Source organism: Artemia franciscana, chromosome 14, assembly GCF_032884065.1.
Source record: "Artemia franciscana chromosome 14, ASM3288406v1, whole genome shotgun sequence".
Lineage (NCBI taxonomy): Eukaryota > Metazoa > Arthropoda > Branchiopoda > Anostraca > Artemiidae > Artemia > Artemia franciscana.
In genome coordinates this window covers 29,042,637-29,068,578 of record NC_088876.1, presented here as the reverse complement: position 1 = coordinate 29,068,578, position 25,942 = coordinate 29,042,637, and the positions used below count along the sequence as shown (strand labels likewise).

Here is a 25,942-nt window from a genome sequence, read left to right as displayed (position 1 = left end):
AATAAATTGGAATGGAATGGGATTTTTGTTCATTTCAAGCTTGGTTTGCATATTCAATTTAAGTGTCACTTGTTTTAAGATTTATTTATTCATTTATATTAGTATCTATTGTATGTTTGTTTACCATGGTTGCCTATTTAATTTCTGGTCCTTTTGAGTTTGAATTTTAACAGGTATTTGTTTCTGCTGATTTTAAGTTTAATATGGCCTTTACTTTTCTTTGAAAAACTTTATTTTTGGAAAGTTTTTTTTTAATTAGTTTTTTTTTGTTTTATTAGCAAACAGTTTATAGTTTTTAAACAATTCCTTATTTCAAAATCTTTTTTTTCAACATCAGACTTTTTTTTAACATCATACTTTCATCAAAGTACCAAAACTGGTATCAAAGTAAAAAAAAAAAAAGTAAAAAAAACATCAAAGTAAACAAGGTATCAAAGTAACAATGAGCAACTTGCATAACCTACAGCCCTTGCATTGTGAATCGAAATTGCCATGTTCCTTTCCGTAACTCAGAGCCGCTTCTCTAGGGCTTGGGGGAGAAAGACAACCACTCGCAATCAGTATATAGAGCTATCCCTCCATTCGCGCTGCAAAAGGGAGGATATTCGGACGTCGGGTTTGACGTTAGGGGGTGGACAGGGATGGCTGTGCAGAACCTCCCATTGGTGGCCCTGTTTTCACTAATCTTAATGCACAGCTAGCAGTGCATCCAGAGTATGCATCGGCACTGTTTCTGTTTTCTGTTTCTGTTTCTGTTTTTTCTTGCCTGTTTCTGTTTCTGTTTTTACAGAAAACAGAAACAGGCTACCTGTTTTTGTTTTACCTGTTTCTGTTTCTGTTCTGTTTTTTTTTCATCTGTTTTTTCCGTTTCTGTTTTTTCTTTATCTGTTTTCTGTTTTTTTTTCTGTTTTTTTTTTTCAAATGCCGCGCTATCTAGCGGGCATGATACCGAAACGCATGATACCTACCCGTACCTACTACCTACCGTACCGAAACGCACATCTAGCGGGCATGATACCATGATACCGTTGATTTTTGAATTTAAACAAAAAGGGAATAGTTGTGGGAAAAGTCAAAGTCATGGCTAATTGTAGAAAAAAGCTAAGACAGATTGTCCAATTAAGTGGGCAACCCAGTCAAGGTTAATTTTACCCCTTTGATTGCCGTTGTGACTGTCTCCCATTTATGCTACACCTCTCCGTGCATGCATGTCCCTTGACAATGCCGAAATAGAGTCAACCCGTTGACTACGGGTTGACTACTTGAAAATTTTCCTCTCATGCATGTCACTCCACAATGCTCAACTAGAGTCAACCTCTCATGCTAATTCACGGCGGGGTAAATCTGAGCGAAAGAGAGAGATAGAGAAAGAGAGAGAAGCTTGAACGCTATACAGTGGACATGGGCTAGATGGGAACCCAATACGACAATGTCTCTACTGTTGGTATATGTGTAGCGGATGGCTATTACCGCTTGAGCAACGGTCTAACCATTGACGGCTTTAAGGATTCGTGCTTTAAGCGGCAAACATGGGCTCAATGAAATCCCATATAAAAGAGGAATAAAGCGTTGGTATTTACTTAGAGCAATGGGTTACCGCTAGAACAGTGGTCCAACAAGCCACGGCTTGAAGGAATCCGTACTTTAAGTGGTGAACCTAGACACCTTGGTATGTGTGTAGCGGAGGGTTATTACCACTTGAGCAATGGTCTAACCATAGAGCGTTATAGAGCGTTGGTATTTGCTTAGAGCAATGGGTTACCGCTATAGCGACGGTTTAAATAGCATCTAACTTAAGCGGTGGACATAAGCTAGATGGGATGACTCTGTGTCTGTCTGGTATATATTAGCAAGCAGCAGTCTAAGTAGCCTCGGCTTGAAAGCATCCGTGCTTTAAGCGGTGAATATAGTGTTGGTATAAGCTTTGAGCAATGGTTTACCGCTAAAGCAACGGTCTAAGAGCAACTAGGGTAAATTGTCAATTATAAATGACATTTAAGCTTGAAAGGAATATAGCGTTGGTATCACCCGATTGGACACATTTTATGACAAATCTCGCCCCCCCCCCCTAAAAATACGCTAGTGTGTTGAATTACACGAAGTTGCTCATCTTTTGTATGTGACTACAAGGATTTAAAAGAAGATGTTTTCTTTCCTATTAGAAATAGAAGAAGTAAGGAAAAAACAGGAAAAACAGCTGTTAAAACAGCTGTTTTTTTTAAAAAAAACAGCTGTTTTCTGTTTTTTCGAAAAACAGAATAGATTACAGAAACAGGTCACCTGTTTTTGTTTGACCTGTTTCTGTTTCTGTTCTGTTTTTTTTTCTAACTGTTTTTTTCTGTTTCTGTTTTTCTCAAAAACAGAAACAGTGCCGATGCTTAATCCAGAGGATCTAGTATCAAACATATCCCCTTTATTTAATAAATAACCTGAAAAAAGGAAGCTAGAACTTTCAGTTTCTAATCATTTGAATCCCCTCTGAAGTGTGAACTACCACCTCTTTCATAAAAATCTTTTTTTTCCTGGGCATAATTTAAAGCCCTTCTTTGGGCTAAGGGGGGGGGATGTTGAACCCGAGTAGTTTGTCATCTGATTTGTGGACTTTTTCAAACTGAATGACTGTCTCAAATTTTTGATTGGCTGCATATTGGGAAAAGAGAGTTTGGAGGGGGATGATCCCCTCTGATAACTTTTGATGACTCTTACAACAATTGCCTTTGGATTCTGGGGGGTTTCTCGACCCCGGAGTTTTTGCTATTTGATCTTTTTACTATATTGAACAAAATGTCTTTATCAAAATTTTGATTGGTTGCATTTGGAAAGAAAGAGCTAGGGGTGGGGGGGAGGCTATTTGCCTCCGATCACTTTTGACTCTTAGTAAGGACACTCGAATTCCTATTTACAATCGAATGAGCCCTCTTCCGAAGTTTATACGACCATCTCTTGCGTAAAAACTTTACATGTCCCTGGGTCATAATTTACAACACTTGCCCCAGGTTCTGGGGGGATGTGTTATCTCTTGCAATTTTGTCATATGATCTTTGGTCTATTTTGAATAAAATGGCTGTATATAAAAATTGATTGGACGTATATGGGGGAAAGAAGGTTTGGAGGTGAGTTGCCATTGGATCACTTTTGACTCTGAAAAACGAAATTGTAACTTTCAATTTCCAATCATTTGAGTCCCCTTCGAAGTTTATACGACCACCTCTTCCATAAAAAACTATATGTCCCCAGGGCAAAAGTTACAACCCTTCCCCCTGGATCTGGGGCGAGGATATGTTGACCCCGATTTTTTTGTTATCTGATCCTTGGACTATTTCAAACAAACTGGCTACCTCACAATTTTGATTGGATACATTTGGGGAAAAGAGGGTGTTTGGGGGGAAGGGATAGATGCCCTCCGATCACTTTTGACTCATAATAAGACAACTAGAACTTTCAATTCCAAATCAAATGAGCTACTTCTGAAGTTTCTTACGATCGCCCTTACATTTTAACTTATACGGCTTCTGTGCATAACTTAAAAAACTTGCCCCAGGGCTGTGTCGACCCCCAAGTTTTTGTTATCTGACTTTTGAACTGTTTTTAACAAAATGTCTATCTAAAAATTTTATCGGATGGGCTTGGGGGAAAAGGTAGCGGGGGGTGCTAGTTTTTCTCCGACCTTTTTTTACTCTTAAAATTTGTAATTTCCTGTCAAATGATCCCCCTCTGGAGTTTATACGAGCATTCCCTTTATAAGAACCATATATGCACCCAGGCCAATAACTTACAATGCTTGCTCCTGGCCCTGGGGGATTGTGTTGACTGTGGAGTTTTTGTTATCTGATTTTTGAACTATTTTTTAACAAAATGGCTATCTCAAAAAATTTTTAGATGTAATTGGGGGAAAGTATGGGGGGGCTAGTTGTCTTCCCGTCACATGTGACTCTCAAAAAGGGCTCTAGAACTTCTGATTTCCAATTGAATGAGCCCCTTGTGAAGTTTATACGACCACCCCTTCCATATGAAGTGCCTCTTGAAAGAAAAATAATAAATAATAAAAAATTGAAGCCTCGTGGTGTGGGGAGGGGGTTAGTTTTTCTTGGATCTCTTTTGACTCTTAAAAAGTGACCTTGAACTTTGAATTTCTAATCAAATTAGCGCTCTCTCAAGTTTATACGAACATTCTTTCCATAAGAACCATATTTGTCCCTAGGACATAACTTACAACGCCCGCCCCCGGGCCTGAGGGGTGCGACACTGGAGTTTTTGTTATATGACCTTTGAACTATTTTTAACAAAATGGCTATCTCAAAATTTATATAAGATGGATTTGAGGAAAAAGGGCATGAGGGGGGGGGGGCTAGATGCCATCAGATCGCTTTTGACTCTTAAAAAGTGAACTAGAACTTTCAATTTCCAATCAAATGAGCCCTTTCTGAAGTTTATAATCTGACCCTTGAACAGTTATTAACAAAATGACTATCTGAATTATTTTTATCTGATGCATTTGGGAAAAAGGGGCGTGGGGGGCTATTGCCATCTGATCATTTTTGACTCTTAAAAAGGGCACTAGAACATTTGATTTCCAATTCACTGAGCCTCCCCGAAGTTTATGCGGCCATCCCTTCCATATGAAGTGCCTCTAGGGCAAAAAAAAAATAAAACATTGGAGCCGTATGATCTTTACTACAGGCGACGCTATAGCGTTGCCTCTGACATGTCTATATAATTCAATATACATGTGTGTAGAATTCAATATTAAATTACATATTTATCAATCGGGATTCTTTCTTCCACATCTATTTGTCAATTGAGAAATAAGAAAAAATTATTAGTTCTAGAATATTAACAGAAATTGGTAACTTCACTTTTTCACGACCGCCTTTGTTACTTTTAACTTTGATTTCTGCTTGAATGAGCCTTCTCCTGGTATTCAAATTTGATAGTGAAATTTTTTTCTCTTTTTGGAGGTGTTTTTCCTTTTTCTAAAGTTATAACTTTTTCTGTACCCCATCGTAAACAACTTTGCAGTTGACCCCAGCTAGATTTCCGGAGGTATGAGTTTTGGCAGTCTCAGCATTCATCAGTAGCCGAAACAGTATTGTATTAGAATCACACTGTCTAATAAAGAAAAGAAAAACAAGTTCAGTCAGGTCAAGTTTGAAGCAGTCTCTTTTTTTCTGGATTTAGTGTAGAATAATTTTGAATGTAAAACAGGTTGCGTGGCACAGGGACAGGTGAGCAAAGTATTTTGAATTGCATTGCCACTATTTTGGCTTGGTTATTTTAACGAAGAAGCTATAGTTGCATTGTAAAATATAAGCCGACACCAAAAAGTGTGTTTTGTTCCACAGCTTCTTTTTCTGAAAAAAGGAGCTTCTCCCATTTAGGAAACTCAAAAGACTAAAAACTTAAGTTGATTCCTGAGAAAAAAAAATCATCAATGACATCCAACATTTCTAAGTAACGCTGTGGTACTTTTAGTGGTGTGGGGGGATACACACACACGATGGGGCCTTTAATACCTAACTGAGAATTTAAATCGTCAGATATGAATTTCTCTCAAGTTTTCTGCGTCATTTGTAATTGGTCTTTGCAAGCTTGTAATTGGTCTAATTATGTATATATAATAATTATGTATAAATATTATATATAAATATATATAATTATATATATAATAATTATATATAAATAATTATATATATAATAATTATATATAAATAATTGTATATATAATAATTATATATAAATATATATAATTATATATATAATAATTTTATATAAATATATATAAATATTATTTACTAATATTATAGTATTAATTACTATTACTTTTACAGTTTTCACGTCTTGGGCTAAGATTCAATAGCACCCTTCTTCTAGCTGAATCTGCCGGTGGCAAATTATCACCATTGACACTCCATGGTTTGACTGCAGCAAAGAAAATTGGATATCCAATTTCTTGCTTAGTTGTTGGTTCAAAGTGTGGACCAGTGAGTATTACATTTACTATATTTACGGATAGGCCTATTTTTGTTTAACTTCTATAGGTTATACGAAGGTTCTTAAAGTACCCATTCAAGTCTCCCCTGTACCAAATTCAGGCGGCAAGCATGTTCCAAGATATACGAGCCTTGGCAGGGGTACAAAATATTTTTCCTGGGAGGGGGAGTAAGCATGAAAAAGTAAATTTCCGACTATTGCTGGACATAATTAAAATTTAGATGGAGTTTTCAATGGAGTTTTTGCAGGAAGGGCTTTTTGGAAGAATGAAAGGAAAACACAACAAAACGATATCTGTGATAAATATAGAAAAAAAATTATAACAGAAAAAAAAATCTAAAATTAAGTATAAAAAAATAAAAGTTAAAATTAAACACAATGAAAGATCAGGAACCAATCAATATCTATATTTATCCTTAATACTCCATGATTGACCACAGAGCCTGTATGCATATTGTGGAAAATCATGGAGTGTTAATTGTATATCTAGATATTGTTTTTTTTTTCCTTCTTTTTTTATTGTTTTTATATTTACATTTTATAGATTATTTCAGATTTTATCTTTACTCTTTTAATTAATCTCTACTATGTTTACCACTTTAGACACCTAGTTTTTGTCATTTTCCCCTTTCATTCTTCAGGCCATAGATCCCTTGTTTTGTTCTTCATTTTGAAATTTTTCTCTCTGTTTTGTGTATTTTTGTATCACTGAAAGGGTTATCAATACCTTGGGTATGAAAACTTGAACAAAAGCCTTATGAAGTTTTTTTTTTTTTTTTTTAATTCACATGTAAAAAGGTACTGTAAAGGCCACAATACCTTAATAGTTTATACAAAATATGACCTAGCTCATCATTTCTTCTTCCTTAGAAAGCACATGAACTCCGCTGTTCGGGGTCCTTCTGTCTTCAAAGTTTGTGGAATTTCCTCCATGGCATTTAAATTTATTTTTCCAAGGGGGAGCTAGGGAATAGAGCAATGTAAGACTCAAATTTTTTATGCTACTGTTCCGTTACCCTGGTTGTTTGTTCAGGGGCTGGCTACTGCCTGCAGAGCTGGAGTGTAGTAGTTGCTACTAGGTTTTGATTAAGGTCCCTGTCAAGGGCTACCGCCACTTCACCTAAGGGTAACTGTTGGGTTATTTGAAAAACTGATTTGTTTCTGTTATTTTTACTTTATTTTCTTACTACTGGAGTTATTTTGCTTTAATTAACTAAAAAACAAAATGCATTAATTTAACTAAGACTTACGGTTTGTTCATTTTTTGGGGGGTGAGGGGGAGAGAATTATTAGTGTCTGAGACAGAAAAGCTTTTACTGCTGTGCTAAAGGTTCTGAGGTCAACAACTGATTTCTCCATATATTGAATTCTGAAACAAAAGATAAATTAGAAAAACTATTGAGAATAAAATTTTCTCTTTTTTTTCAAGTAAAACCCCAAACTGTGTTGAATGGAAAACGAGAACTTTGAGAAACAATGGGTAGCTGATAGATAATTGACTTGAAGGAACTTATGATTTAATGAGAATTTATTGTAAACACTAGAAAACTCCGAAGGACATTTGCTTGTACTGTTATGTTTTCTATTTTTCGTTCCATTAGTTTTCTAGTGACAGTTTTAAGTAAATAAATCATGTTTTGTGCAAAAACGATACATTTTTCCAGATGTCTTATGCTTAAGGAACTAGTGACGTCTAGCCTGTGTTTATTTTTACCTATAACTAGTGACGTCTAGCCTGTGTTTATTTTTACCTATAAGTCAATTATTGACAAAAAATAGACAAAGCTTTGGGAATCAAAACAATATAAAATGGAAAATAAGGCGTCATCAAATGATTTTCATTAGCTCCTATTGTTACTTAACTCGTATTGTTATGTCGTATCTGTTCTATTTACTAGGTCTCATTTTTCAATTCGTAAATGTTTAATGACGAGTTTTTCATGTTTGAAATGCTGGCTGATGTGAACACTCAGTTTAGAAGTGTTTGGAAATCGGTACTGGAACGAACCAAAGGAAAACTTGTATAATTATTTAAATAATATTTAATTTTTCAGATTGTTGAGGAACTGTCAAAAGCAAGTGGGATCTCAAAAATCTTGGTGGCAGAAGATGCAGCCCTCGAAGGAAACCTCCCAGAACGTCTTGCGCCGATCCTAGTTGCTACTCAGAAGCAGTTTAACTTCACCCATATTGTTGCTGGTAATTCAGCGTATTCAAAATCAGTGCTGCCACGAGCTGCTGCCCTTCTCGATGTGTCGCCTGTAAGTGATGTCGTCGAGATCAAAGATCCTGAAACGTTTGTCAGAACGATTTATGCAGGTAAATGAGCAGATGAGCAGACGCGCTTACTTATAAGTAAATTGTCTGCTGCTAGCATTACTGTCGCATCCCATATCTCGTCCTGAAATGAGCCTGTTACCAAGACTTCGATTAGATGCTCTCAAAGCTGAAAAGTTTTCCCTCTCAATTTCGAATTATTATTGTTCGTTATCTGTTTATTTAAAAACTTTTTTTGCAAGTATATAAGCCCATGAACCCCCTCCCCCCTTACATGTTAGTAATGATTGATAAATATTGAATCTAAAGTGTTTTGTAGGAACACTTTCTTTAATTAAATTTACTTTCTTTAATGTGCTCTCTTGACTGGCTAAGAATCCCTACGAAAAGGCATTTTTGAAAGAAATAAAGTCTCTCCTCATGAAAAGTATGAAGATTGTTTCAGTGATGGAAATCTTTTCATCTCCCCTAGGAAAATCCCACCGGTACCTATAAACTCGATGAAGTTGTCATGCATGGTCGAATTTGTAACTTTATTTTTCTCTCCCATTTTCTGTAAGATACAGGGTCCGTCCTTGACACGCATCCCTAGTTTGGATTTCAGTTGAGTAATTGTCATACGTCTGAGCTTCACATATTGTGAAAGATTCTATCAGTATTCAATTCCTTCTCTGTAAGGCTACCGAATTATATATGTTTTCAATTACCAATGCATGATAATCATTATTTGGAGATAATGTAACAAAGGAGGTTGTCAAATAAGGCAAACTTAAAACATGGAACAATTAGCTTATAACTAATGTCAAACTTAAAGGAACAGAAATTACTATGAATAAAGAATTAAAGCCTACATTTGATATGTTGAATAAGTGAATCTTCTCCTGTTCTTCTTTTCGCCTCTCCTTTACCACTCATCGTGTAAAGTTAATCCCCTTTCTTTATTATTTATGTGATTTCTTTCGTTTACCCTCCTCTTGGTGCTCTTATTAACCCGTTTGATTTCATTATCAATTCTATTAGTTTCAATTGTTTTAATCATTTTGATATGTTGACTTATAGGTGATAATTTATTTTACACTCCCTATTGTACAACTGCGGGATAATAAAAAGAAAAAAAAAAATCATCAAAAGGTTAAAAAAATGTATCACTTCTTTTTAGGGTTATCTTTTTTTTTTTTTTTTTTGCTGAAAATAACCCTATTAAGGCTGGTTATACTTATTATTTGAAAACAATGAACAGTGAAGCCATACTTGAAATCAACAGTTTAATCAGTTCAACAGTTCAATTGTTTTAATCATTTTGATATGTTGACTTATTGGTGATAATTTATTTTACACCCCTATTTTACAACTGCGGGATAATAAAAAGAAAAAAAAATCATCAAAAGGTTAAAAATGTATCTCTTCTTTTTAGAGTAATCTTTTTTTTCTTTCTTTTTTTTTGCTGAAACTAACCCCATTAAGGCTGGTTATACTCATTTTTTGAAAACAATGAACAGTGAAGCCATACTTGAAACCAACAGTTTAATCAGTTCAACAGTTCAATTGTTTTAATCATTTTGATATGTTGACTTATAGGTGATTAAATAAAAAAAAAACTAGTTTTTTTAGCTGAAAGTAAGGAGCGACATTAAAACTTAAAACGAACAGAAATTACTCCGTATATGAAATGAGTTGTCCCCTCCGCAATCCCTCGCTCTTTACGCTAAAGTTTGACTCTTTGCCACAATTCTACTTTTTAAAACAATTAAAAGCTTTAGCGTAAAGAGCGAGGGATTACGGAGGGGACAACTCATTTCATATACGGAGTAATTTCTGTTTGTTTTAAGTTTTAATGTCGCTCCTTACCTTCAGCTAAAAAAAACTAGTTTTTTTTATTTAATTTCTGAACGTTTTTAAATTAATGCATGTTTGGTTTTGGCTCTCCGCACATAAATTATTATAATGAAATTTGTATATTAATTCTTTTTTTGGCTAAATGGCTTTCTCTTAGTTTTGATCAGACGATTTTGAGAAATAAGGGGTGGAGAAGGAGGCCTAGTTGCCCTCGAATTTTTTGGTTACTTAAAAAGGCAATTAGAACTTTTAATTTTTAACGAACGTTTTTATTAGTAAAAAATATACGTAACTTAAGAATTAACTTACGTAACAAACTTTCATAATCTTACATTTTTATTATTTATACGAGGGGGTTTGTACCCTCGTTAATACCTCGCTCTTCACACTAAATCGTAAGTTTTGTCCCAATTCTTTAAGAATGACCCCTGAATCAGAAAGGCTGTAGAATAAATAGTTGAAATTACTAAAAAAACTTTAGCATAAAGAGCAAGGTATTTATCTCCTCCTAAATACCTCGCTCTTTATGTTAAAGTATTTTTAGAACCCCTCATATGCGTAATAATCTCTGTTCGTTTTAAGTTTCAATGCTACTTCTTCCTTTAATTTGAAAAAACGTTTTCATGTTTATTTTTCATTGTTTTCTTATAGTAATGCTAGAGAATCCTGCACCCTTGTCATTGAGTTTTTCTTCCCCATGACAGAGTCCTCCAAGGAAAGATCCTCCAACATAGCCTCCTCTCTTCAGCCCCACCCCCAAACAAAATAAAATCCCCCTGAAAACGTCTGTACACTTCCCAATAACCATTACTATATGTAAACACTGGTCAAAGTTTGTAACTTGCAGCCCTTCCCCCAGGGATTGTGGGGGAGTAAATAATCCCCAAAGACATAGTTATTATGGTTTTCGACTATGCTGAACAAAATGGCTATCTCAAAATTTTGATCTGTTGACTTTGGGAAAAACATGAGCGTGGGAGGGGGCCTAGATGCCCTCCAATTTTTTTCGTCACTTAAAAAGGGCACTAGAACTTTTCATTTCCGTTAGAATGAGCCATCCTGCGACATTCTAGGACCACTTGGTCGATACGATGACCCCTGGGGAAAAAAACAAATAAACACGCATCCGTGATTTGCCTTTTGGCAAAAAATTCAAAATTCCACATTTTTGTAGATAGGAGCTTGAAACTCCTATAGTAGGGTTTTCTGATACGCTGAATCGGATGGTGTCATTTTCGTTAAGATCCTACGACTTTTAGGGGGTGTTTCCCCCTATTTCCCTAAATAAGGCAAATTTTCTCAGGCTCCTAACTTTTGATGGGTAAGACTAAACTTGATGAAACTTATATATTTAAAATCAGCATAAAAATGCGATTCTTTTGATGTAGCTATTGATATCAAAATTCAATTTTTTAGAGTTTTGGTTACTATTGAGCCGGGTCGCTCCTTACTACAGTTCGTTACCACGAACTATTTGATAATTTATTTTACACTCCCTATTTTACAACTGCGGGATAATAAAAAAAAAATCATCAAAAGGTTAAAAAATGTATCTTCTTTTTAGGTTTTTTTTTTTTTTTTTTTTTTTTTTTTTTTTTTTTTTTTTTTTTTTTTTTTTTGCTGAAACTAACCCCGTTAAGGCTGGTTATAGTCATTATTTGAAAACAATGAACAGTGAACCCATACTTGAAACCAACAGTCCACATATACGCCTAGTTTCATTTGCGCTTTACTGAAAGCTAAATAGATAGTTTGAATTAAAATTTTGTATTTACCTTATTGCTTTTCTATATATTTGAAAGGACTGGACTAGAAAGGAAGACAATATTGACGAAAAATGGTTCCTTATCTTAATCATACATTCGTTCCATAAAATCGTTCCATAATCATACAATCGTTCCATGAAAGCTAAATAGATGTTTGAATTAAAATTTTGTATTTACCTTATTGCTTTTTTATATATTTGAAAGGAATGGACTAGAAAGGAAGACAATATTGACGAAAAATGGTTCCTTATATTAGTCATACAATCGTTCCATAAAATCATTAACTCGAAACAGAAAGACAAAGCACAAAAGCGCTTTCCTACTGCAAAACCCTTTTTTTCTGTCTCCGGATTATTATAATAATGGAATAACGACCACACGACTTAAAAAAAATTATTAATATGTATATTGTGCGTCTCAAATTGTTCCAAAAAAATACTGAAGGTTAGATAAAATACAGAAAACATGCTAAATATATATTCTATTTTGAACTTTTTTCTTCTCTTTTCTTTATCTTTACATGTGTAGTTTTTAATGCAGAAAGATGAATGATCCTAAGGTAAGATAGTTTTTATTCACAAATGCATATAACAATAAAAAGACAATCCTTATTCATGGTACTCGCCAAATAATTATTTCTACAAAATTAATATTCAATCAAAACCTCAAAGAAAGAGAAAGAATTATTCCGAAAACTGAAAGAAAATAACTACTAAGAACTTAGGTGACACCTAGCCAAGGTATTACCTCCTTTGTATTTCCTAGGTATTTGATATTTAAGTATAAGCTCAAATAAAATATATTTTTCTTAATTCATAAGTCGAAATATTGCCAAAACATTCCATTATATTTCAATTATTCAAGGTCTTTCTGTAATTTTCGCAAATTTCATGCACGAAATTGACATACTCTGTTAGAATTTTGTTTTCTTTTTGCTTATAATAACTAATATATCTTTTCTTCGCTATTAAGCCATGTTCTCGTTTAGATTTTTAACAAAATAATGAAAAGTTTATCAGGCAATGAAAAATGCAAGAAAACGGTTTTCTCGCGTTTCCGTAGATTGTAACGAAAATATGATTTTTGGTCATGTTCATGTTTTTTGTGTTATCTGAATTCAGGCTCAATATGTAAAACCAAGTTCACTTGAGATATTTTTTTTTCTCCATGCGTTAATTTATTTTATGTTAAAGTGTAAATATTGTTCAGCATTTGATGGGACTATACATTAGACGTGGCATCAAACTTTGCACTAGATTTCAAGTCATTTTTTTTTAGCTTTGTCATTTTTCAAGTCATTTTTTTTAGTCATTTTTTTTAGCATTTTTTTTAGTCATTTGTTTTACGTTGGTGACTTTGCTTTGCAAAATTATTTCCCTAAATATCTGCTTTGTCTTTCTTCGCTTTATTGACTGGGTGAAAATCACCCCTTTTTATGCATGGATCGTATTTACAGAAGTGTCTTTACCTCGCAGGGGGAACAGGCAAAGAGCTATGATAGACCAAAAATTTGTCGCCCCCTTCTAGTCCAAAGAATACATAACATATTTTATACAATATAGACAATGAAGCCACATTTATGGTGAGGAGGCAAAGTGCTGTCAGTTTAACCAGGTATATAGAGTTAAAGATTCATCACATAATCTTTACAATCTTTCGTGGGAAGTCTGGATTTTATTTATTAAGAGTGATTCCGTTCAGAAGGCCCACTACTATTTTGCTCAGTGTGAAAGATGTATCTCTGTTTTTATTTTATAAAGGCTTGGTTCATCGATCTTATTCCTTTGTACATATTGTACAAGCTTCATAATCACAATTTGCTAGGAAAGCTTTTAAGTTTGCTGCATCACCTAAAATACATGTAAAAAAAAAAAAAAAAAAAAAAAAAAAAAAAAAAAAAAAAAAAAAAAAAAAATAGGTCTATTGAATACTGAATCTGTATATGCGTGAATTTGGTGAGGCCCTTCCAACATTGTATGAATTTTTGTCTTATATTCCAAGTTTTTTTAATATTAAATGATAATGCTGTACTTATCTGTTATAGCTGCAACATTTGGTTCTTCCTCTAACTTTTAGAGGAAGAACTAACTAATTTTTAGAATTAGTTAGAATTTAAATTTTTAGAATTTAATTAATTTTATTCTAATTTTTAGAGGAAGAATTAGCAAAGTAGAACCGTTTTTTTCTGCATGTATGAAATTCATTTAGTTTGCGATCTGTATTAATAGAGGATAGTTTCTGACCATGGATGCTAAAATGAAAATTTGTTTGTTTAGCTTCCATAATTTTGTTAATAAAGTATTATATTTTCACCATATTTTGGTATATTTCATTGAGATTGAGCGTCAGAGATACCGGTTCTACTTAGATTAAATATAAAAAAACTAGTTTTTTTAACTGAAAGTAAGGAGCGACATTAAAACTTAAAACGAACAGAAATTACTCCGTATATGAAATGGGTTGTCCCCTCCGCAGTCCCACGCTCTTTACGCTAAAGTTTGACTCTTTGCCACAATTCTACTTTTTAAAACAATTAAAAACTTTAGCGTAAAGAGCGTGGGACTGCGGAGGGGACAACCCATTTCATATACGGAGTAATTTCTGTTCGTTTTAAGTTTTAATGTCGCTCCTTACTTTCAGTTAAAAAAACTAGTTTTTTTTTATTTAATTTCTGAACGTTTTTGAATTAATGCATGTTTGATTTTGGCTCTCCGCACATAAATTATTGAAATGAAATTAGTATATTAATTTTTTTTGGCTAAATGGCCCTCCAATTTTTCGGTTACTTAAAAAGGCTACTAGAACTTTTAATATTCAACGAACGTTTTTATTAGTAAAAAATATGCGTAACTTAAGAATTAACTTACGTAACAAACTTTTATATTCTTATATTTTTATTATGTGTACGAGGGGGTTTGTACCCTCGTTAATACCTCGCTCTTTACACTAAATCGTAAGTTTTGTCCCAATTCTTTAAGAATGACCCCTGAATCAAAAAGGCCGTAGAATAAATAGTTGAAATCACTAAAAATATTTTAGCATCAAGAGCGAGGTATCTATCTCCTCCTAAATACCTCGCTCTTTATGCTAAAGTATTTTTAGAACCCCTCATATGCGTAATAATCTCTGTTCGTTTTAAATTTCAATGCTATTCCTTACTTTCATTTGAAAAAACGTTTTCATGTTTATTTTTTCATTGTTTTTTTTTATAGTAATGCTAGAAAATCCTGCGCCCTTTTCATTGAATTTTTCTTCCCCCGTGACATATTCCTCAAAGGAAAGATCCTCCCACAAAGCCCTCTCCCATCAACCCCACCCCCCAAACCAAAAAATCCCCATGAAAACGTCTGTACACTTCCCAATAACCATTACTATATGTAAACACTGGTCAAAGTTTGTAACTTGCAGCCCCTCCCTCAGGGATTGTGGGGGAGTAAGTCATTCCCAAAGAAATAGTTATTATGGTTTTCGACTATGTTGAACAAAATGGCTATCTTAAAATTTTAATATGTTGACTTTTGGAAAAAAATGAGCATGGGAGGGGGCCTATTTGCCCTCCAATTTTTTGGTCACTTAAAAAGGGCACTAGAACTTTTCATTTCCGTTAGAATGAGCCCTCTCGCGACATCCTAGGACCACTTGGTCGATAAGATGACCCCTGGGAAAAAAAAAAATAAATAAATAAATAAACACGCACCCGTGATTTGTCTTCTGGCAAAAAATACAAAATTCCACATTTTTTAGATAGGAGCTTGAAATTTTTGCTATAGAGTTCTCTGATATACCGAATGCGATAGTGTGATTTTCGTTAAGATTCTGTGACTTTTAATGGATGTTTCCCCCTTTTTTCCAAAATAGGGCAAATTTTCTCAGGCTCGTAACTTTTGATGACAAAGACTAAATTAATTGAAACTTAATATTTAGAATCAGCGTAAAAATTCGAATCTTTTGATGTATCTTTTAGCATCAAAATTCCGTTTTTTAGAGTTTCGTTTACTATTGAGCCGGGTCGCCCCTTACTACAGTTCCTTACCACGAAGTGTTTGAAAAGAAAATAATTCGGTATTTCGGGGCTTCTGACATTATTACTCCTTTGCGGAAGTTAGGCTCAAAATTGAAAAAGGATTATATTTTTTCTCTGGGCCCCTTCCACCTCTTAGTTCGTTTATTTTCCCGTTAGTTTTCACCTGTTTTCGCTTTATAGTTGTGTTATCTCTTAGCAGTTCTTTCGTTAGTTGAGTTATGGTTGTGGTATACATGTTTTATCGCTCGTATAGTTGTGTTATTTTCAAATTATACTCCATAATAGAGAGGCTCCGAACACCTAGCATTGTATATTAAGCTCTTAATTTGACATTTTTTTCTAACGTGACCAGATTCGTCCTGCGCCCTTTTCATTGAATTTTTTTCCCCCATGGCATATTTCTCCAAGGAAAGATCCTCCCACATAGCCCCCTCCCTCAACCCTACCCCCAAAACCAAAAAAATCCCCCTGAAAACGTCTGTACACTTTCCAATAACCATTATTATATGTAAACACTGGTTGAAGCTTGTAACTTGCAACCCCTCCCCCAGGGGCTGTGGGGGAGCAAGTCATCCCCAAAAACATAGTTATTATGATTTTCGACTATGCTAAACAAAATGGCTATCTCAAAATTTTGATCCGTTGACTTTTGGAAAAAAATGAGCGTGGGAGGGGGCCTAGATGCCCTCCAATTTTTTTGGTCACTTAAAAAGGGCACTAGAACTTTTCATTTCCTTTAGAATGAGCCCTCTTGCGACATTCTAGGACCACTTGGTCGATACAGTGACCCCTGGGAAAAAAAAAACAAACAAACAAATAAACACGCACCCGTGATTTGTCTTCGGGCAAAAAATGCAAAATTTCACATTTTTGTAGATAGGAGCTTGAAACTTCTACAGTAGGGTTCTCTGATACGATGAATCTGATGGTGTCATTTTCGTTAAGATCCTACGACTTTTAGGGGGTGTTTCCCCCTATTTTCCTAAATAAGGCAAATTTTCTCAGGCTCGTAACTTTTGATAGCTAAGACTAAACTTGATGAAACTTATATATTTAAAATCAGCATTAAAATGCGATTCTTTTGATGTAGCTATTGATATCAAAATTAAATTTTTTAGAGTTTTGGTTACTATTGAGCCGGATCGCTCCTTACTACAGTTCGTTACCACGAACTGTTTGATGAAGAACTCAAGTGTTGTTGCTGTAACAGACAAGTACCGATAATGCTAATAATGAGATGAAAACACAAAAAAACATAATGTGCTATATGACTTAGCTCCCTTCGACCATGGTTAGAAATGTCCAGGGTGGCAGGGTCCTTTTCAGATTGAAGAACAATGCTCACTGCTTTCTGCAAGAAGCCGCTCAGTTTTCCGGTTTCTTACGTTGCCTGGAACAAAAGCCTTAATATTCGATTCAGGAGCCTTAAGCTTATTTCAACTCGTTATGAATATATTGTGTTGATTTACCTATTTTGTTTTTGCTTATGTTGTTTTTTGTGCAATAGGTTCAGTCTCCTTGATTAGGGTTTTGCACAATGTCCGTATCGTACAGAGTTTTTTGAGACTTAGACATTTTAAGGGCTCTATAAGGATAAGGCGGCTGAAAATCACCATTTCATATATATATATATATATATATATATATATATATATATATATATATATATATATATATATATATATATATATATATATATATATATATATATATATATATATATATATATATATATATATATAAACCTTTTTCAGGTAACGCTGTAATGACCTTAAAATCACTGGACAATCCTAAGATACTGACAGTTCGGGCAACTACTTTTCCAGCTGCTACACTCGATGGTGGAGACGCCCAGACTGAAGCATTGCAAAAGCCTGAGATCCCTACAGATATTTCAGAATTCCTTGGACAAGAGCTCACTAAGTCTGATAGGCCGGAGCTTGGCGGTGCAAAAGTTGTGGTCAGTGGAGGTATGTAATGTAGCCATCCTATAAAATATATTACTATTTATTATAAATATATTTCATATATTTATTAATGAAACAAGTAATGAGATTGAGAAAAAATTTATTAATGGTAATAATGAGAAAAGGAATTATTAGACTTCGAGATTAGAGATATTAATAGAGATATTGGATATTAATTTGTATATATTTATTATAAATATATTTTTATATATTTATTAATGAAATTGAAACAAAATTTATTAACGAAAATAATCAAGCAAGGAATCAGTATACTTCGAGATTTATAGATCGTTGAGGTAAAACTAGTGGTGCATTAATAATAAAATACTTATTTTAAGATGCCATTTTAACTGGTAAACTGGCTCGTAGCCAACAAAACTGGTTTCAAAACTACATTCTACATTCTACATTTCTTCATTATATTAACGCCATTGTATAAATGTCATTTCCTGAGGGTTGGTTCTTCTCCACATTTCTATGAATATAGTGAAAGTGTTGTAATTAAAATTTTGGAAATTTTTTTACTTCTATTTGATGTTTAATGTACGCCCTATCTTAACTCAATAGTGACTGGATTACTTTGAAGTATTATAAAATTCAACAACTAAATTATGATTTCATTGCCCTTGAGTTTTTTTTCATAGACGATGAGAGTCCAGTAAAAAAAAAAAATCTTGCCTGAAACTGCTTATAATTTTGTTTGACACCTTTGGGGAACGCTGATGTCTAAGGTTGGTTTCTTTGAATCGTCTCCTTAATGAAACAAATCGATCGATATAAAGAATTGAAATGCTCTGATTTATTAAGGTTTTAGATTTTCTCTTTTCTATGTTTCTTTCTATCTTATGATAGTAATATATTCTCTAAGGCCAGCCTGACTTTCATACATAATGATGATAGAAGGTAATAAGCTTACCTAAGCTATGGATGTCAGGTGATTGATTTTTCTTCTAACGATAATTTCGACAGGACTTGTGCCTGTCATCATCAGGTTAATTCCTGTCGGAGCACAGGTCCTGTCGAAATTATCGTTAGAAGAAAAATCAATCACCTGACATCCATAGCTTAGGTTAGCTTATTACCTTCTATCATCATTATCCTATGATAGTGAATTTAATTGTGATAAGTAAGTGTTATTTACTTGATTCACTCCACGTCAACCGTTTGGTTTTTGGTGAATTATATTGTTTTTGTATGTAAATTGTTGTTAAGGTTAAATAAATATATCATGTCATATTCTGTTTGTTTCATATTCATTATTCTGCTTAAGGTCGTGGATTGAAAAATGGGGAAAATTTTAAGATGCTCTACGACCTTGCTGATACTATGAACGCTGCCGTCGGGGCATCACGGGCTGCTGTCGATGCAGGCTTTGTTACAAATGATCTGCAAATTGGCCAGACAGGAAAAATTATCGCTCCCGTAAGTTTTTTGTCAATAATAATGATTTAACTAAATTACTAGCTAAAATAAATAATTTTAAATAAATAATTAAACTGTTCTATATTACTCTTTAAATCCTCCATTTGAGTACAGCTTTGTAAACAGTTTCGGTAATTTTGTCAGAATTGAAAATGTAAGATAGAACCTTTAGGCGTGATTGCGACTATAGGTAATTACGAAAGTAAAACAGTTTCAAAATAGGGATGAGACCTTTTTATTGACAGTGAACAGATATAAAATTTAACTGGATATTTCGAACACATATACAGTGTTCATCATCAGCAGTAAAACTGTTTTACTGCTGATGATGAACACTGTATATGTGTTCGAAATATCCTGTAAAATTTTATATCTGTTCACTGTTAATAAAAAGGTATCATCCCTATTTTGAACTGTTTTACTTTCGTCATGGAAAGGCAGTGTGGTCTTCGAAGTTATTGACTATAGGTAATATTGCATTAACTATTGCAATGTGGATATTGCAAATGAAAAAATTATCGCTCCCGAAACTGTTTTATTAATGACTAAATATCTAAAATAATGTAACATTTATTAATATTTCGCTGCTGTCAGGCCTAAAGATCGTAATTGACATGCTAACACTTACGAAATAATAAAAAAATACTGTTCTATATTACCATTGGATGCTACATTTGAGAAGAGCTTCGTAAACAGTTTCGGTAATTTTCTGAGTATGGGGGACTTCTAGGCGTGATAGCGAGTATGGGTATTACTGCATTAGCTATTGTAATGTGGATATTGCAGAAGGAAAAATTTTCGTTCCCGTAATTGTTTTAAGTTAGTTAGGTAGGTTAAGGTAGGAAATGAGATTAGAAGCTGTTTTACATTGAGTCAGGAGTTAAGTAGGGCGGTGTCCTATCCCTATTGTATGGGTCATTTGTATGTACTTTGTCTTAAGGAGCACAGAAAAAGCAATGGGAGGACACGGAATCAAATACGGAGGAAAAACTTTCCTGGACTTAGATTATGCTAATGATTTGAGCATCCTAGATGAAAGTATGAGCTAAATGAATGAACTTATAGAGGTTTTGCGAGTTTAGGGTGCTAGAATAGGTCTGAAAATTAATGTTAAGAAGACTAAGTCGCTAAGGCTAAAAATAAGTGAAGATGAAAAGAAAGAACTTAATGAAAAAAGGCAAACTACCGGAACGTTTCTCTTTTTCGGGGTATATCGACCTATCAATTTTTTTCCATAATGAAGGGGATGATTTTTTTCGTATCTGGAGGTAAAGCATAAAACGAGGGAAAGGGTAAAAACTGGCTCTCACACAACCTGACAACGGCGGAATCTGGGTGGGGTTGTCTTTTGGGAAAATATTTTCCGTGGGAGGGATTGTTACCGCATTTTTCTGAAAAACGGTACAGTATTGTTCAAATTGTGTTCCAAGTCTTTAGGAATGACCCCTGAATCACAAAGGCCGTTTAATTAGAATAAATATCTCTTTTGAAGTTACTAAAAATACTTTAGCGTAAAGAGCAAGGTATTGAGGAGGGGACGAACTCCTCCTAAATTCAGCGTAACTATCCTGCATGGAAGCGTTACTAACCTTGTTTATTTTTTGTTTTTGTTTTTTTTTTTTGAAGAAGAAGAAGAAGAAGAGGCTATGGAACCTCACCTTCTTTGAAATTATTGGCAGGGCTTTTTTGAATGGGGTTGATTTTATCTGATTCTTTTGATCGGGGTTGATTGGAAGATGCAGGGTTGCCAAACAGAACAAGGATGTACAAGATGAGGGCGGACGAAGAAAGTTCAAATCCTAAAAGAATGAGAGGTGAAGCTAAATTTATTTAAGAGGTTAAGGAGGGAGATAGACGCATTAGCTCTTGGATGATATTTATTATATTTGTATCCTATTTTAAATATAAAGAAATTTTGACGCCAAGCAACTTACAGGAGGACAAAGAAATTTTTTGAAGGGTTAGGATCAAAGAAATGGGGCGAGAATTTAAGGATAATTTAAGGAAAGAAGACCAGAATTTTGAAGAGTGTTCATAACCATTAACAATGGTTGTTAATGGTTAATTAATGGTTGTTAATGGTTGTTAATGGTGTTAATGGTAGCATGTGAAACAATGCTTATAAGTTTAAAGCAGTAACGGTTTTAGACTTCATAAAACGGGGGAGGGCAAGGTATGCAAAAATCACAATTGCGAGAATTTTTAATCAATTAAGTACCTTAATAGGAGTATACAAATATATAAAAAAAATATTGTAAGATGTCAGAAAACTAGGGAGGGGGAGCTGTCCTACCCCTTCCCAGGTTTAGAACCACCACTGGTTTGAAGAGGAGGGTAAAGGGGGGGGGACAAAGATGATAAATCTGACCCAATGTAGGCAAAGCTGAGAGGGACTGTGAAAATTATTCATATTAGTTACAATAATATAAAGTTAGGTAAAATATCCTCTAAATTCGAGGTTTCATATGCCCTTGAAGAATCTTTTTCTTTAAGGATTCCTTGAAATGCTACGCAATATGTATTATTGCATTGATTATTACGTGATGCATTAATATGTCATTAAATTATTAACTTTTCCTTAGAAAACTGATAATAATAAGTGGTATGAATGGTTTTATGTAATCTTAATAGTTTAGTGCCCTACGTATTCGTGGCTGCACTCAATTCGAGAATTGAGCCATGATTTCATTAAGGCTTTTCCAGGCGAAGCTGCTCAAGTTTTTTTTTTTTATTTTTGCTATCAGCTCCAATCTGTTGCTGTTTTTAAGGCTTATACAGCAAATTAGGGGTATTTAAGAGTTGTTGTTGTTGTTGTTTTTTCAGGAAATCTTAAATCCGCTGAGCGTGAATCTGTTTTCAAATAGGTGAAAATTCAATTCCTATAACGTCTTTTCTTGTGACAAATAATTTTATTTTGATTATAATATCACTTTGTAAACATTTATTAAGCAAACAAACTGATTGACATCATCGTCAGTCTTTTCTAAGCGGCTCTGTCCATGGCTAGGGATGGGGCCTCCTTTGAATTGATACTGTGGCTGAGGAGGTGTTGTTTTATTATATCAACCCATCTGATGCGTGGTCTCCCTCGAGATCGTTGCCAATCGTTGCCAATCATCTTAGAGCGGTTAGAATCCTAGATTATAATGCAGGACCATATAAGAAAACATTCTTAAGGTGAAAGTGTAAGTAAGCTGTTTTTATTCTATGAAAGAATAAAAAAGTAAGTAAAAAAAAAAATAAAAAGTGAGAATAAAACATTCTAGATGATATTGCAGGACCATATAAGAAAACATTCTTAATGTGAAAGTGTAAGTAAACTATAAACAAAAGAAAGTAAAAATAAAATAAATAAGAAAGAATAAAAAATTCTAGATGATAATGCAGGTACATATGAGAAAACATTCTTAATGTGAAAGTGTAAGTCAGCTATAAACAAAAGAATAAAAAAGAAAGTAAACCCAATTATTACTCCTTGTTACAAAAGGGAATTATCGTAGAGATGTCACCAACCTAATTGGGTTTATCATATTCATGATCACCTTTTATGATATTGACCTGGCAATCATCTTTTAATAAGGAATTGTGTTATCGTTATTCCACTAATAACAGAGGACGTTGGTGATTGTCTCATCAAAGTCGTTTTTCTAACCACAGAAGAAATAAGTTTAATTGCTACAGTTTTAAATGGCTAGTTCTCTGATAAGCCTGAAGTCCATTTTTTATTTTGAGAGGATTTGATCTTAGTAGTTTAAATACCAAAAATGTGGCTCATAATTATTTCAACCCCGGAAATTAAGTATAGCCTGTTTTTCTTTAAATTCACTGGTGAGTGTCTTTAGTCAATCGGGAAAACACTCAAGCTGAAGAGATGGTAATTATTGTAAATTTCGAAATTGTCTGTTTTTGTATGCAGTTTAGCTCAGTGGCATTTGTATGTGATGCGACTTTGAATATAGTTCCACACTTTGTCCGTACAAAAAAACAATGAAATTAAACTTTTGCTTAATTTCACGTCTTCTGGATTTGACGTGTGGTTTCAATTTGATCCAGTGGATGGCAGCTGTTGTATTTCAAAATTAAAAAACAGAAATATCATAAAAAGCTTGATAATTTTATTAGTAGGGGAAGAACCTTATGGAAAAACTGTTTTCCGATTAACATAGGAGTAAATTGTACATGAGCGAGAATTTTCCTGCTCATTCTGACCTAGTTTCAAGAAAAGAAAAGCAAATAAGCTCTGTATTAAATTGTTCGTCAATAAAGCCCACAAAAAATAAAAGAAGAGGGAAGTACACGAAGTATAGATGCAAATGTAGAGAAAACTTTAGACTCTATATTTTATGGTATAGGGAGACTGAATCCAGACGAACTTTTCTCTTTGAACTGGTTCCTAGTCTGCGAGTGAATTTCAGCCACACTACAAACAAAACAACAGGTAAATCGTATGAAAACTGGGTACTTTTTCATAATTCTGTCAGGCTAGGCTCCTAAATTCCCTCCTAGTCTTTTGGAAGGCTGCGAGTTTTTTTTCCGTAAAAACTAGCCATTTAATGAACGAATTTGCATTTGTTTTGTGCTTAGTTTGTTCTGAGAATAAAATAACCAATTTTAGCTTTTGCTTAACGAATAATGTGACTTGAGAATTTTGTATGTCCGTTTTTGAAAAAGAAAATAAATCTAGTTATTCTTTCACAGGAACTGTACATAGCTGTTGGTATATCTGGTGCTATCCAACATTTAGCTGGAATGAAAGACTCAAAAACAATTGTTGCAATCAACAAGGACCCGGAAGCGCCCATCTTCCAGGTTGCTGATCTTGGGCTGGTTGCCGACCTCTTCAAAGCCGTTCCAGAGATGACGGAGAAATTGTCTAAGAAATAAAGCTTTCATGTACTTTCTTATCATTATATTTCTGTCGTGTTGGCTCAGATTTGAGTCATTTGTTCATATATTATCGTAACTAATAAACCGTTGGTTTTATTTTTGTTTTTCGCTCAAGCTGTTTTGTTCTCTGAAAGAACTTACTTTCCATTAATTTTTTTTTTTTTTTTTTTTTTTTATGGTGAGAAATGACTTTGACATCGCGGGTGTAGCGAAGTATGAACACCAAAAATTAAGGTATTTGAATTTGAAGATATTTAGATACCTACGGATTTATATTTACTTTAAAACAACATACCTTCTCAAGCTTTTATACTAGATAACATGATAGCCGTTCATCAATAACTTAGTATTTTTGACTTCAACCTCTAGGCTATTTTTCTTCTTTTTTTTCTTTTTTTTGCAGGTTTATTTTTCAGCGGCCGAATTGAATATTTGAATATGGTTTATAAAACGTAATCAGGAATATTCATCGATTCTATAATCGAACAATTCCTCAGAAATGGAATTTATTTTTTCAGCTTCAACTTTCTAGTAGTATTTTTTTACTCTCTTTTAAAACTCAGTTGAAATATTTCAGTGTAGTTCATGGACTGTCATGGCTAAAGACTTTATGCTAATTAGACGAAAAGTCTGTTAACTTTTATTTTTAAAAAAATGAGAGACATTTGATCTCTACCGGGTGGTGCACCACCATCTAGGGTTGTGGTTAAGGAAACGTTACAAATGTCAGCCTATTTTCTTGCAGGGGACAGGCTGCCAAAAACTGTACGTTTGCCGACATCCGGGGCCAAATTAAGAGGTCGTAAATAAGGATTTAAAGGAAATAAAAACTTCTTTTGAGGGAGAAAACAGCGATATTTTGAACAGATAGTGGTACTAAACATTCGGCAGAAAAATAGGAGGTAACAATAGGGTATTAGGTCAGTGAAGCTCGCAGAAGAAAAATATACAGTGTAAAATTTGAATATTTTCGAAACAGTATATTGTATGTATAGTCTAACTGGATTTGTGCCTGAGATGCGCTCTAGATTAGCTTTAATTTAATTTACTCGTGATGTAAAACTGAACTTGTACCCCACCCCAAGTCTTAACTACTAAGAAAGCAGCGACATACCGAGTTCTATAAGCAAGACTGGAAGAATAGTTTAAAGGCAAATCAGTTTTGAGGTAAAAATCTTCGATGTTAAAAATCAATAATGCTCAGATCTCAAAGGACAACGGTCCAAAACTATGCAATTTGTTTATTGTTCATAGATTGGTTTTATATTAGAAATTTTGTATCCGATCCACCTTTTGCATCATAAATCCCTATTTGAGAATATATTCCCAGTGAAGTAGCGAGGTAAGTCAAAAGATAACATATGTTGCCGGGTTATCAAAACACCGTATCTCCAATATGTCAGGATCGAAAACTAAGTCGAAGCTCTCAGGCAGTATTCAGGGATCAAGCGGACCTCGAATTTTGAATTAGGTGGAAGGTACGGTCGTAAATTGAAAGACTTCTAAGTATGGAGACTATCAAAATGAGATATCAGCGTCTCGGGAATGACTTGGGGAGATCAAGTTGAAAGTTTTTGAGTGTTGGCGGAATATTATAATACTCTTTATCATTGCAATTAATAATTGTTTTGTTTCTTTACCATGTTCTATATAGACGTATCTATAGGAAAGGAGTAAAATTACCCCCTAGATGTAAAAAAATACCTTTAGATTAATGTTTTGTTTTTTCACAAGCGAAAATTAGCCTTGAAATTTTGAATAATGCCTTCTTA

At 34.0% G+C, this 25,942-nt stretch overlaps 1 protein-coding gene across 1 annotated transcript in view; it reads left to right on the top strand.

Moving 5' to 3' along the window:
* LOC136035543 (electron transfer flavoprotein subunit alpha, mitochondrial-like) overlaps window positions 1-24,266 on the top strand; it is a 30,178-nt gene extending 5,912 nt beyond the window's left edge. The window contains exons 3-7 of the mRNA XM_065717396.1: window positions 5,829-5,981; window positions 8,046-8,310; window positions 17,649-17,864; window positions 19,132-19,283; window positions 23,982-24,266. Of these exons, the coding sequence (XP_065573468.1) occupies window positions 5,829-5,981; window positions 8,046-8,310; window positions 17,649-17,864; window positions 19,132-19,283; window positions 23,982-24,167 (972 nt within the window). The 3' untranslated portion in view covers window positions 24,168-24,266. The remainder of the gene's footprint in view (window positions 1-5,828; window positions 5,982-8,045; window positions 8,311-17,648; window positions 17,865-19,131; window positions 19,284-23,981) is intronic.
* Window positions 24,267-25,942: the final 1,676 nt, after the last annotated feature.